This window comes from Charadrius vociferus, unplaced genomic scaffold (assembly GCF_000708025.1).
Source record: "Charadrius vociferus isolate BGI_N301 unplaced genomic scaffold, ASM70802v2 scaffold565, whole genome shotgun sequence".
Lineage (NCBI taxonomy): Eukaryota > Metazoa > Chordata > Aves > Charadriiformes > Charadriidae > Charadrius > Charadrius vociferus.
This window is the reverse complement of record NW_009648358.1, coordinates 658,429-671,732: the sequence shown is the minus strand read 5'-3', so window position 1 is coordinate 671,732 and position 13,304 is coordinate 658,429. Positions and strand designations below refer to the sequence as shown.

Here is a 13,304-nt window from a genome sequence, read left to right as displayed (position 1 = left end):
CTGAGGATCTTATTCTTGAATAGAGGAATGGCGAATAGATCTGTGATAATCCTCTGGACTAGTCACAAGTTCTGGCAAATCATAGCCTCTCAGAAGATGTCCACTGTTTTGTTGAGCAAAGTAATACAGCTGCCTGGCAAACATTGGTTCAACCTTAAGAACAGACAAAATGTTAATCAGACATGTGACAACATTTCATGGTCCTCATCTTAGTTATTTACGGTGGTTTTAAGTTAAAAACAAGGCAGGACAAAACAGTTCTGCTTACCAGAATGGGAAAACGATTTCAGTGGTCTCATTAAGCTCTGTTTTAAGCTGGGCCTTGCCTGCTCTGCTGCCAAGTGCCTTGCTAACTGCACAACCCCTTACCTCCACAGCCTTTGTTTAGAAGGGCACGTACCAGTGACACAAATGGTGTATAAGCAGTTGCAGCCCCTTAGCCAGCCCTTGGGTCTGAGTGATGCCTACAGGCCAGGCATGTCCGTGGCCACTTGAAGCGTTCAAATGCACATGCGAAGCGCTGAAAGTCTCGTCTGCATTTTAAAGTACTTTGAGGACTTGACTTGAAATACTAGAGCCCTCAGGTAGCATGAGACATGTCACCAAATGACTGTGTTTGAAATTAGACTTCAATCTAACACCAAAGTTACTCTTGTTTCTGTTCATTCAAGCCCTGATGAGGAATCTGTTCAACCACCAAGAGGGATTCGTATGATTTAACACTGCCTTCACTTCTCTCTCTTCAGAAACCACCATTCCCCCTCAGGGCTTTGGGCTCTGACTGCAAGTATTTAAGATGCACACTGAGAACAAACACTTGAAGCTCTCCTTACTCCCAGGGGACGGACAAGGTTGGACAACTCTTCTCCACAACCCTCTCCTGCTGGTCAGCCAGCCCCTCCACCTTAAGACGCGGGCACCATTTTGGAGGAAAAATGAACTGCCTGTGGGTCCCACCTCTGGGAAGGGAGAGAGTCAGAAGAGATTGCTGCCTTGGAGCAGCCCCACTGATCCCCCTTCCCTTGCTCTCATCAGCATTCAGAGGCATCTGAGCACCTCCCATTCCACTATGGGGGACACAGGAAGGCAGCAGGGAAGGTGAGCCAGTCAGCTCCCAAGGCATAGATTTTTGGTGGCGTGGTGGAGCCTTGTCAGCCCACAAGCCAGGACAGCACAAGAAGTTGAGGAGAAACTGGTAAGGAGGAAGCAAAGCTCTGGAAAGAGCAGGAGGTACAGGCTCACAGAAAAGCTGACAGAACAAGAGATGGAGAAGGGGGCTGGAGAAGGGATGCTAGGAAGGAGGGATGGATAACTTGGGACAAATTTGTGAGCTTCCCACCTTCCATCCCAAAGACTTGCTAAGCAGCAGTGTGGCAGTATGAAAGCTGAGCAGCTGGGGGAAGGCCACGGCTTATGACAAAAGTCTGACTTGGGACCCATGCTACTACCGAAGGGGCTTTCAAAAAATTAAGAGAGACCAGTTTTCTTCCCAGGGATGCAATAAGCTAAGCCCTGCCGCTAACGTGTGCATTATCACCTCTCTTGTGGTTTTATGGGCCAATACAGCCAATTTAGAAAGTACCTGGTCTCAGTCTCCGTCATCACCCTCTCTCAGATAGCATCCCGAAACACTAGCTTTGAGTGTGTGTGAACTGTGGTCAGTCAGCCCATGAGCTTGCCAGCTACCTTAACCCCGAAGCTGCACAGGCAGCCCCTGAATCCCATTAAGGGCTGAGGTCCCTGAGACGCAGGCTGGGATTCTGGAGCACCTTCAGGTGGAGCGGCTGTGAAAGTACCACATCCTGCACCAGCCTGGCCACCCAAGGAGCTGCACAACCAGGCCAGCAAAAACAACACAGCCCAGCTCTTCCAGGGTACCTTTCAGCTTTAGGTTTTGAAGAGATTTGCAAAAGAGATCACTGATGCTGTACAGAGAGGAAAATCAGGTGCTCTGCCCTACTGATGGCCACCAGTCAGTCCTTGGCAGATCTGGGGATTCAACCCCCAGTCTAGATGGTGCTGAATTTTCAAGAATTTATTACCTCCCTCACAAACTACATGAGGTAGAAAAGCCTGACTGGCAGATTCATATCCTCCAAGGCACATGTTTCTTTTAAGTAAGGCAGAAGTCCTACTTACATGGGCTGTAATTAGTTTCCTCTGCCTCTGCGGATCTGGAAATTCCTCCCCAAAGCACAGAGCGACCTGGTATCTCGGCAGCGGGCGTCCATGGTGAGCAAAGGCTTGCAGCTCTGGGAAGAGAGAAAGGGCCGTGTTGTGGGTTAACCCCGGCAGGCAGGTAAGCACCATGCAGCCGCTCGCTCCCGCCACCGGGATCGGGGAGAAAATCAGAAGGGCAAAAGTGAGAAAATTTGTGGGTTAAGATAAAGCCAGTTTAACAGGTAAAAAGGGGGAAAAAAAAGAAAAAAAAAAAAAAAAGACGAAACCAAACAAAGAAAAACAAGTGATGCAAAAAGCAATCGCTCACCACCAGATGACTGATGTCCAGTCAGTCCCCAAGTAACAGCAACCTTCTGGCAAATTCCCCGCTCCCCCCGGCCAAGTTTTACTGCTGACTACGAGGTCACACAGTAGGGAATATCCCTTTGGTCAGCTTGGGTCAGCTGTCCCGGCTGTGTCCCCTCCCAACCTCTTGTCCACCCCAGCCTACTCGCTGTAGGGGCAGAGTGAGAAATGGGGAAAGCCTTGATGCTCTGAAAGCACTGTTCAGCAATAGCTAAAACATCCCTGTGTTATCAGCACTGTTTTGATCGCACATCCAAAACACAGCACCACATGGGCTGCTACAAAGAAAATTAACTCTATCCCAGCCAAGACCAGTCCAGACCAGTAAGAAAGACCTTCCAGACCGCTGAGTTCTGAATGGAGGACCCTGGAGCACAGTGGGAGAAGATGAAGTAACTCCAGGGGAGGATGAGAGAGGTCCAGAAACAGACAAGAGGTAAGGAAGAGAAACTGAGTTTGGAGACTTTCCCAAGGGGAAAAGGGGACCTCGTTATAACACTGCATTTTTTTCTGTTTGCCTTGCATCACAAGTTATTTCATATGCACAATCCAGGATGTCTTCCAATTAGTATTTCTACTGGGCCTGGACAGCAGACCCTCCTGGAGCAGACACCGGTGGTAGCCAGGACCCACTTAAGCAGATGCCCAACAGCAGCACTGAAACCAATGGCTTAGTAGAGCCAGAGACTCAAAGCACTGCCAGGCACGAAATTCAGCCTCAGCAGGACACAGTCATGAAGTCGCTGTCATCACTGTGCCTAGTAGGGGACGGAGAGACACGGGAAGGTGAAGGACCTTATTTAAGGCATGCACCGAGCCAGCAAAAGAGCCTGTGTCCTCTGTGCTCCTGCACTCTCTTCACTAACCCACACCCTTGCACAAAAGGAAAAGGTCATATTATATAATTATTCCAACAGACAAAGTGTTCCCTATGAAAGATAATGGGAAATGCCTTTATAAGAGACTTCCACTCGGACCAAAATCACTATGTTGTGTTTTAGACACTGCATTTCCTTCCAGAAGAGAGAGAAGTCCATCTAACACAATAACCTCATTAAAGTCTGCGTTATGCGCGGTATTTCTACATAGTTGATTGGTAAAGATTTCATTTTAGTTTATAACCCTGTTCGTGCTTCCCGTAAAAAGTTGAAATTAATATTAAAGCCAATGTCTTATAATGAAGCACCCCATGCTACACAGGGACAGGAGAGTCTTCAAACTTGGCATGACAAATGCACCTTTTCCCAAAATACACCCTTGCCATTCCTACTCTAACCGCAAGCTTTTCAGACCAAGGCGTGAATTCAGCGGCTACCACAATAGTGTCCCCAACCCTGGCTTGGGACTACTGTTCTTGCTGGAAAGGTCAGTTGTAAGGGTAAAACAATGGGCCACTCACTTAAAATGCAGAGTAAAGCATAGTTCTCCCCAGAGTCTCCTCCCAAAAACCCTAAAAGCGCTGTGAACTTTTTGGAGGTATGCCAGAAGAGAAGAGAGATTTTTCCATAGGACCCTCTGTGCTTCCCTCTGTGCTGCCACAGGACAGGGAAGGATAACCCACCCAAGGCCAGTCCAACCCCATACTGCAAATGGGGAACTTCTGCCACCTTCCTCTTTCCCCTACTTTTACTTGGCCTCAGCAATTCTCCAAATCCTGAATACCTGTGGGAGCGCCACACAGCAGTCCGTGGCATGGACCTGGAGAAGAAAGATCTTTCTTTCCCACCAGCAGAATAACCAGGGCTTGAGGTCAGCCTCCCGCTTCTCCAAAACCCTCCACTCACTCCGTCTCCCTTTTTGTGCCCAAGCGCCTCCGCCTGCGCCGCAGTGCTCCCCACGCGCCTCCCCAAACCTTCCCCACCTCCTGCTACTCTGGCTCCAGCCGCCTCTCCTTCTGCTGAGCCAACCTTCCTCTGGCTTCCTCATGCTCCCAAATTCTCTTCCTCTGTCCTCCTACTCTCCACCCAGCCCAATTTATTACATTTATTATGCAGTACTCCCCACAGACCATCCACCTGGTTTCTGATTTATTGCCATTTTAGCCTTCTCAAGAGTACAGGCTGCTCAACACAGGCCTCGATGCTCTGGCGCAGTTTGCATTGCAGGGTCCAGCTCCTCAACAGGGTCCTAATAGCTGCAGTCCACAGTAGTTCTGCTTCTGCCTCTTTCTCTGCTGTTCAATATTTCCTCTCCTGGTAGAGGTCTCCCTCATCTCTTTCCAAGGAAGCCCTGGTTTCCTAAGGAGGGAATCCCCACGCTCGCCTGCAGTCTGGGATTTCAGTACACTCAATTAATGTGCAGATGTGATACACCCCTGGCAAGTCACTTACAAACCCAGCTGAGCATCAACACATGCAAAAACTCACTTTGCACACACCGCAGACTATGACTTCAACCGCATGCTTGGGTTTGCACAGGCATTGGTGCATAAGTAATTTAGGAGGGGGAAAAAATAACTATTGCTTGAGCTTATCTTTGGGGTTAGGTGTCTAAAAAGAGATGTCCTGTCGACCGTTTGGAAGAACCCAGAGTACATCTGAAAAACCACCTGAGAAAAGGGAAAGGGATTTCCAAAACGATCATCAGAGGCAGAATTATACATCTCTAAATTAGCATGTGATTGAAGCCCAAGCCAATACTCTGACCTCAAATTCCCCTTTCTAACTGTCAATTTTCACATCCATATGAGATTTCTCTCTTTAAATGCATTTCTTTCTTGACCATTTTGCTAGGATGGTGCATCAGCCTTGGAATATAAAGTAGGTTAAAGGTGTTGGTTTGGGTCTGGTGGGTTTTTTTTTAATTTTGCAAGGCATTATTCTCCTAAGACGCTCAAGCCAGTGCTGATGCCCTCTTCTAATGGGAAAACGCGCCAAACCATAGGCACTCAGTTCACCTGTAGCAATGCCACACATCTCAAAGAAGGGGACAACATATTCCTGTTGCCCAAGTTGTCCTCTGCAACAATGACTGGCTCCTACCAGTATCTCTGGGTGGACAGCTTTCCTCCCTCTAACAGCTCAGAAGTGCTGGGAAGCGGGGTAGAAGCTCTGCCTCTTCCCTCCATGGGCTGGAAGGAGAAGGCACTGTCCTGAAACGTGCCCTTGCCCTCTCTGTGCTGATGCTGCCAAGTGCCCTGTGCAAAATGAGACCTTCCTACATCGCTCTGGAGAGCTAATGCACCTCCCTGCTTAGAGCAATCCGGAAACTCCAGAGCTTGTGAAATCCTTTTCACCCCCCAGATATCTTTTAATCACTGGTACAGACTGAAAAGAAGGCTTTCTACTGAAGTTCATGCTGGTATTTGTGTACTCTGAGCAAGATCTCAGGCTCACTCTGGGTCAGGTTGGGAGCAGCACGAATGCAGACCACAGACCTACCCAGGACTTACACCCGCAGATCCAAGAATAAGATCCACTTTCCTCTGTCACCCACTATGTGGAAAGACTACTTTGTTAGGCTCCTCCTTACGCCTCTTAAAGAGATGTGAGGTTTGGGGTGTCACCAGCCGAGCATCAGTTCACTCCTGCTGGTTTGTGCAGGGGCATCGAACGTGCACGGAGAGCAGAATTTGACAGGATTATTCAGGACTCAACTACCCCTGGACTGTGCTTGCCCAGAAGAAGTTGCAAGGGGTAATTCTTACTGTAACTCCTAAGGCAACAAGAAAAGTGCGCTCCCGTAAAGCTGATGTGGAGACCGAACGGGTGACATCTCCAGAAACGCTATCAAAGCCATAGTGAGAATTACCTGCTAAAAACTGCTGAGTATCAAAGAGCTTGCATGTTTGGTCCCGCTCCAGCTTGTTGGGTCGATCACTGCAGAGCGCCAGAGGCCCGTCCCAGTAGATCCTGCTTTGGCAAAGTCTCTTAGCGTAGAGGCCATCAGGTGCCATCCACAGTATTACTCCTCGTTCCAGGTGGTTCAGTAGTTTTTCTATGTTCTTCCTCTGGCCATTATCCTCTGGATAAGGAAAGATAACTTGCTCCAGGCTGCTGACCTCATAACTTTGGCCATGCGATATCCTACAACCTTCAGGACTAGAAGTTGTCACCTCCTTTACCAGTATTTCACGGTAATATAAGCAGATGTGGAGCCGACAATCTACAAGGAGGACAAAAGAAAAAAAAAAAAAATCACTGTGATACATTAGATACATTAGTACAAATGGTTTGTTTTTCAGATCTGTACTAAGGCCAAGAGAAAAGTTCGCATGAGATTTCTAAGCCTGGTTGTCACCACCACCCAGACGACATGCTCACATTAGCAAAAATCAGCTGAAGGATATAAATACTAAAATTTTGGGGGCACAGTAGCATTAATGCGCTCTCATTTTATTATAAGGGCTACTGATGTGAGAATTTGGTAGAAACTAACGTCCCGCAAACTTCACATTTCTGTTTAAAAGCCTGCACACAAAAAGTTGTCGTTTGTCACATTTTCCAAGTTCACGTCACAATTAAACCCACCGGCTCAGTACACTTCCTCACATTTAATCAGGAAGTAGCTGTGTTTCTCCCCAGATTTTGCATAAAAAGAGGCTTCTGCACAGGGGCCCTGCAAACTCGCACTCAGCTGCCTGAAGAGAAGCAGTGACTGCTGGCTCCAGCTCCAGCAGGGCTGTACCTGAAATCCCCAGCCTTACTTTCAAATGGCCGCTCCATCAACTTGGCTGACCCCTAAGAACTCACACAGCACCAAATATGTGTGTATATATATAACAAAATAAGTGTGTGTGTGTATATAACATATGTTTATATGTATACACAAACACACACACATATATACATACATACAGACCCTGATTCAGGAGAATAATCCAGCTCAAGAAACCTGCCGAGCATCGCGTTACAGGTTTATCCGTTACTTCTGAGAAAAGCACATTCCCACACCTTTTCCCAGAGCCATTCAGAAAGTCCCCCAGTATCCAGATGTCTGCAAACCTGGCTGAAATAACTTCCTTTTTCTTTCCCGAATGCCTTTTTTTCACCGGGAATAACGAAGCAGAGCAAAGCCAGATGGCACCAGCCGGAGCAGCTTTTGTGGGGGCTCCTCCTCCCAAATGAAAAACTGAGTTAAAAGTCACTGACAACCCCAAAATTTCCAAACTCCCCTGGGAAGGACTGATTTGGTGGCTCACCGAAGCCACCCAGCACTAACACCGTGAGCCAGCAAAGCTCTTCCATCAACTTTAACCACCTCCATCCCTTGGAGCTGGGGCTACAAGCGCTTTAAGTACCCTGGAAAACAGAGGCTTAAGCCCATACACCAAATTCATTCATTAAAGAGGTTTCTTTTTTCCTTTTTTTTTGTTTCTTTTTTCTTTTCATCAGAAAGGAGAGACAATGCCGGGGCAAGTCAGAAGTGGGAGTCTCTTGTCAAACTCCCCTGAAAAGCCCGAGGGGTTACGGACCTTACCTGACAGGGCGAGGGCTTCACCAGACCTTATGCTTGGCTCAATCGGGATGCCAGGAGTCTGGGACTCAGGAGGGGCACAAGCATAAAAGGTTCCTGTCACCTGACAACCTGTTTTCACAAACAAAAGTCAGTGACAGCTGCCTAAATCCTAAAAGAAAAGCTTGGGCAGAGCAATCACGGCAACGCAAAAGCAAGTTTTTCTGGGCCCCACCAGGAACTCTCTCTCTTCCCCCTTTCCTCTTAAAAAGGTCTTATTTCCTAATTTTTTCCAGGTATGCCAACTCTACCGATCTCTATAGACGTTATTTGGGCTGTATTTTTATTTGGGTGTGCCTGAAATACTCCCTCAGCATTTCAGTATTCCCCCCAGTACTTTTTCCTTACCTAATGTGGTATTCTATTACAGAAATAATTTACGTTTTTAACAAGACTATAGTGCTCTTAAAAGTTGCTTGCATAAAAGAATCTACTCAGTATACGGAATTTTACTAAAAAGAAGTATAACAATAAAGCTGGAATTAACACTGTTTAAAAAGCAGGCAAAGAACATTGTGCAGCAGGAGACTAATAGGGTTTTATTACCAGGATCACTATTAGACAGTTCCAAGAGATGCCTATCAGTAAGTGGATTATAACACGGGCAGTTGAAGTTTTCCCCTCCTTCTTAATGTCAATGAAAGTCTCTGGAGGATGATACAAGCGACTTGCAGACAAGCGCACGCTACCTTTCTCAACGGCAGAACGCACCACGGTCAGGAGCTGGAGCGATGCAGATACAAAACACCCGCATCTCTTGGAGAAGTCTTACAGCCCAACGAGAAACACAATACCAGCCACTAACAACTGCCTCGAAATCCGGCAAAGCTGAACGCGTGGTTAACTACTGCAGAGGACGTACTTCAGGGAAGGGTTCGTTCAGCTTGCTAGCTCGATTTTTTTATTAGCAAACAGCTCAACTAAAAGCAACGGATTTTGCCTAATAATTCCAACATACTGCCAGCAAAAGTTGCAGTGCACTGAGCGTTTACTTTTTAGCAGATCCAAAGAAACAGAAGCTTATTTCTCTGCACCAAAGCCTCTAGAGAACTGTCCTCTGAAAATGTAATATCTGCTCTAAGAAGTCCTTTCTCGCTTCCTGTCCTTTCCTGCCCTTCTGAACCGGCTGCTTCTCCTCACGAACCAAACGTCTGTGTCCTCAGGTGAGTTATCCTGCAAGGGTCTACGGCACACGGTTCCCTTTCTCTCATGTTGTATCCCCTGCAGGCTTCAGCGTTGCCAATTTTCACAATTCAGGCTTTTTCCTAAGGATGCAGAGCTTGGAAAGCCGTGATTATGTTAGGCTCTGGTACTGTGAGATCTTCAGGGAAGGGAACGTCCCTTTATTCTGTTTCTGCTCTACCAGCCCCAAGAGAGACTCAATCCATGACAAGTTGTCCCATTGCCACAGCACTAAAATAAAGTAATAATTTCAGCTCTCCTCTCGGGAGAATAATGCCATTCTAATCCACAAGGCTGGAGGGAAAACCTCACTGATGTGTGCCTCAAAAGGTCCAAAATCAGAAAGCAAAGCTAAAGAACACATGTTCCCATTTGAGGGGTTTTTTTGCGGGGGGGGGTGGGGGGTTGGTTGCCTTCTTATTGCTCAGGGCTTTTGAGACAGCTGAGGACTTTTGGGGGCTCACTTGTATCAACCCAGAGGACCGCATAGCCCACACACCGCATGTATGGTGGCAGTGAAAGCCAGAAGCAGGACTAAGGCTCTTGCCGTGGGCCCCCCGGCTCTCTTTGAAGGGAGCCCAGCCCTCCTTTCCGGCCACTTCTGTTAATTCCACTGAAAGCCACAAATAAAAAACCTGAAATCTGTGGTCTTCCTAGGTGACCAACCTCATCAAGCAACCCTAAATGGGAGCGTCTTACCATTTTCACAGCCAGGCCCTTGCCAGTGATGACTGCGAGCTGCAAAGGGGACGCTGGCGCACTGGTAGGGGATGTCGGGATGCGGCTGCTCCGGGGCAAACTCCCTCCAGTTCCGTTCGTGGGGCACCATGTAGTTTGGTACCTATTCAATTTAACGAGATACTCTTTTACTCGGCAGCTGTCAAAAGTAATGCTCCGCGTTGCACCAGCTTTCGCGGTTCCTTGATTCTCTCTGCCAAAGCCCGCGGAGGTCTAACCATTGGCCAGGCTACGTGAATGGCACTTCGCCACCACCACCAATGAGGCTTTGAAATGAACTTCTCACCACTGGTGTAAATAATAAACAGGGTGGAATAACAAAAGGCAGTCAAAGCAGCGCTGGTAAATGTCTGCTTGGAAGAGGCAAGGCTTCATTGGGTGCTTACATTCTGGCATCGACAGAATGGCAGCGCGCTAATATCTATGGCCCAACAGAAAAGAGCTATTACTCAGGGATAAACAACACCAAGGGAAATCAACTGCCCTGTGGCCTCGTATGACATTAGAAAAGCGGCTTCTCGATTTCTCAGTTTTCATAATAAAGTTTCCTCCCAGAGAGAACTAGAGAGGCACACCAGCAAAGACAGACAGAGCACGTAGCACAGAAATGATGCTGCTCAATGTACAAGCACCAAGCAAAATCCATAACTAATGTCGTACCTGAGATGGTAGTGAAGTGTAAGGGGATGTTATTGGAAAGGGATGGTTCATCATTAGCGGTTGCTCCTCCATGCTGATCTGTTTTGCACCTATGTTCACCACAAGGATGAAAATAAATGATGTCAACAACATCTTAAGCAAATCTGAAATTGGCACATTGAAGACAAAGCCGTACAATCTGCCTTTGAACAAGCAGAGGACTCAAATGCCCTCCAGCGCCCATTCGGGACAGGATTCCCAGCTCTCCCTTGCAGGCAGCACCAGGAGGCAGCCTGTCCCGCTGGGCTCCCCCATGCCCCACAGGGAAGTGCTGCCCAGCCGTACCCGGTGTGCCACCGTGCCCTCCCCGGGACCTGCCAAGCCTCTGCCTCCCGCAAGCCCTGCCTGGCACCGGGGGCTTCCCGGAGAGGAGGCACTGCCCAGGAGGCTGCAGGCTGGGCACCCCTCGCTCCCAGTGTCTCCTCTCGCAGCAGTTACCTACTGTCCGGCTCAAAACACTTCTGCTCTTCCCTGTATTCACAACATAGATCCAGCAAGCAATTTTTTATATTTTTTTTTTTTTTGCCTGTCCCTTGAGCCTCCTGCTTGGCTCTCGCTACACAGAACTGGCAGGGAGGCTCCCGCTAAAAGAGCAATTCCTCCAGCGACGCGCAGGGCGCCCGTCTGCATCTTCTGCAAGGGCTCCCTTTCAACGCTGCGACTCAAACGCCAGCGGGCCTCCTGCAGGCGCAGCCTCTTAAGTCATCAGAACAAGCTGCACTTGAGCCCTGCGTTTTGGCTCCTTAAAAGACTTAAAAAGACTGCGTGGCCAGTGCAGAAAAGCACGCTTCAGTCCTCATATGCTTCCAATGAGACATATTCACACTCTGTTACACGGGGAATTTGAGATGCTTTACCTTTTTTAGCTCCTTCTGGCACTATTCTGTACACTTTATAGGGATCTGAGATGTCCAGCTGGCTTCTCTCCACCAGTTCTTCAAAGTCATTGCTCTTGTTCAAAGCACACCTTAATCTTGTCTTCCAGGTAGGGGGATCTGGTTTATCGATGCCCTCTCTGAACTTTCCTTTAAAAAGAGCCCAGGCCTGGAAACATTTCAGATAATCAAAAGAACAAGGAAAGAAAAAAAAAAAAAAAAGAAAGAAAAAAAGAATCAACTACAAGGTACATGTCCACAATGCTTGAAACAGCATATATGTGTGTGCTCATATGTGCATGAATTTACTCCCTACAGATTTAGGCTGAGAAAAAAAGCAGCATGGTAAGGTAGGAAAAACAGTTTAGAGTTTAGCAGGCACAAGGAAAGGGAGAAAGTGATCCAAGACGAGTGTGGAAACAGCCATGCTGCAGTCCCACAAGCAGTTAGCTCCGCACAGAGAAGTGCGAAAGGGCAGGCTGTCTCATCCTGCAAACACAAGGGACACCGGGGCACAAACAGGGCCACCAGGCGGGCAGCTGGTGGCGGCGGGCACCCAGGAGAGCCAGCCTGCAGAGGCGGCCAGCGAGGGCGGGATGGCAAGTGGCCACCGCAGAGCCTCCGTGCATCCCTCCTGCCCCGTCTGTGTCCCACAACCCTGACCCCAGGCTGAGCCCTACCTTGAAGAGGGCGGCATCCTCCTCGCGGTTGTAGTCCTGCTTGCCAGCATGCTTCCAAGGGATGCGGAAGATACTCTTCTCATCGTTCTCCCACACCAGCCCCGGGTACTTGCCGCTGTCTATCTGGTCGATCAGCCACTGGCGGAGTTTCCCGTTGCCACAGCTCACCGAGTTCATCCCGCACTCGCCCGGCTCCAAGTTCATGCCACTTGTGTCAGAGATCAGGTGGGGGGTTTTGGGGTGTCTCACCGAGCCCACCTCTCTGCACACGCCCAAGCACCGGCTCTCTGGGGGGCTGCAGAGGAGGGGGAGAGGGGCAGGATAGGGGGAGAGGAAAACCCACAGGTCAGACACCAGCTGAAGTCCCCGCGTGGAGTCCCACAAGCGGTCCCCAGTCCCCTGTGCCACACTTAACACGTCAAACGGCACCTACGGTGTGCAGAGGGGCCCCGGGGAGCCCGGGAAACACGGTACAGAGCCTCAGGAAACCAGGCAGAGCCCCCCGCAGCCCTCCCCAGGCACCACTCGTGCTGCAGACTTTGACAGACTTCCCCCCTGTCCCGACACTGTTTTGCATGAACACACATGGGCTGTTGAAATTTTCATTGCAAGTGACTCAAGGCACAAAGCCCTTGTCCTGCTCAGAGTTCAACTGGGTTTTTACTTTTTGAACCAAAAGAGAAAAAATTACCTAAAAACGTATTTGCATATGACAGTGCACATATGTAATGTTAGACACGTGCACACAATTCGGAGGGCTTCACATGCAGTTACGATTTATACAGCATCTAAGTATAACATCAAAGTAGTTTTCACAAGCTCACTTAAGCAAGACACATTTGAACACATGATGTCCTATACATATCTACCCTTCCAACTGCTCCCAACACGCATACATAGTAATACTCAAATCTATACATTGCAAATACCTAAAAGTGGCAAGGCAGAAACCTACGGAGCCCGGCACAAGGGCACTGTCCCCAGCGATGTGGGAGCTCGCAGCCAGCCACACAGAGCCCTAACCACACGCAGAGGTGCAGGCACGCGCTGGGGGCGGCGTGGCTCTGCAGTGATGGACACCCGCTGCACAGGTCCTAATGTGAGGACACCGACACTAGTGATGGGGACCTGGTGTCAAAGTTGTCTTCCC

General features: G+C 48.8%; 1 protein-coding gene across 1 annotated transcript; it reads right to left on the bottom strand.

The window, feature by feature from the left end:
* Nucleotides 1–9: 9 nt before the first annotated feature.
* On the bottom strand, nt 10–12,438 carry IRF4 (interferon regulatory factor 4). The gene is made up of 8 exons (XM_009885251.1): nt 12,155–12,438; nt 11,457–11,643; nt 10,561–10,649; nt 9,862–10,003; nt 7,945–8,052; nt 6,277–6,630; nt 2,140–2,252; nt 10–153 (listed from the first exon to the last, which is right to left on the bottom strand). Exons 1-8 carry the CDS (start codon nt 12,356–12,358, stop codon nt 10–12), a joined length of 1,341 nt encoding a protein of 446 aa, XP_009883553.1. The 5' UTR covers nt 12,359–12,438.
* Between the last annotated feature and the right edge of the window lie 866 nt (nt 12,439–13,304).

What these genes read in the sequence shown, in the direction of transcription:
- IRF4 (XM_009885251.1), bottom strand. Translation starts at nt 12,358, where the DNA reads ATGAACTTGGAGCCGGGCGAGTGCGGGATGAACTCGGTGAGCTGTGGC. An exon ending in AGGGCCTGGCTGTGAAAATG is followed by an intron (nt 8,053 to 9,861) that starts GTAAGACGCTCC and finishes TTGTGAAAACAG; the next exon opens with GTTGTCAGGTGACAGGAACC. An exon ending in TGAAGCCCTCGCCCTGTCAG is followed by an intron (nt 6,631 to 7,944) that starts GTAAGGTCCGTA and finishes TCCTCCTTGTAG; the next exon opens with ATTGTCGGCTCCACATCTGC.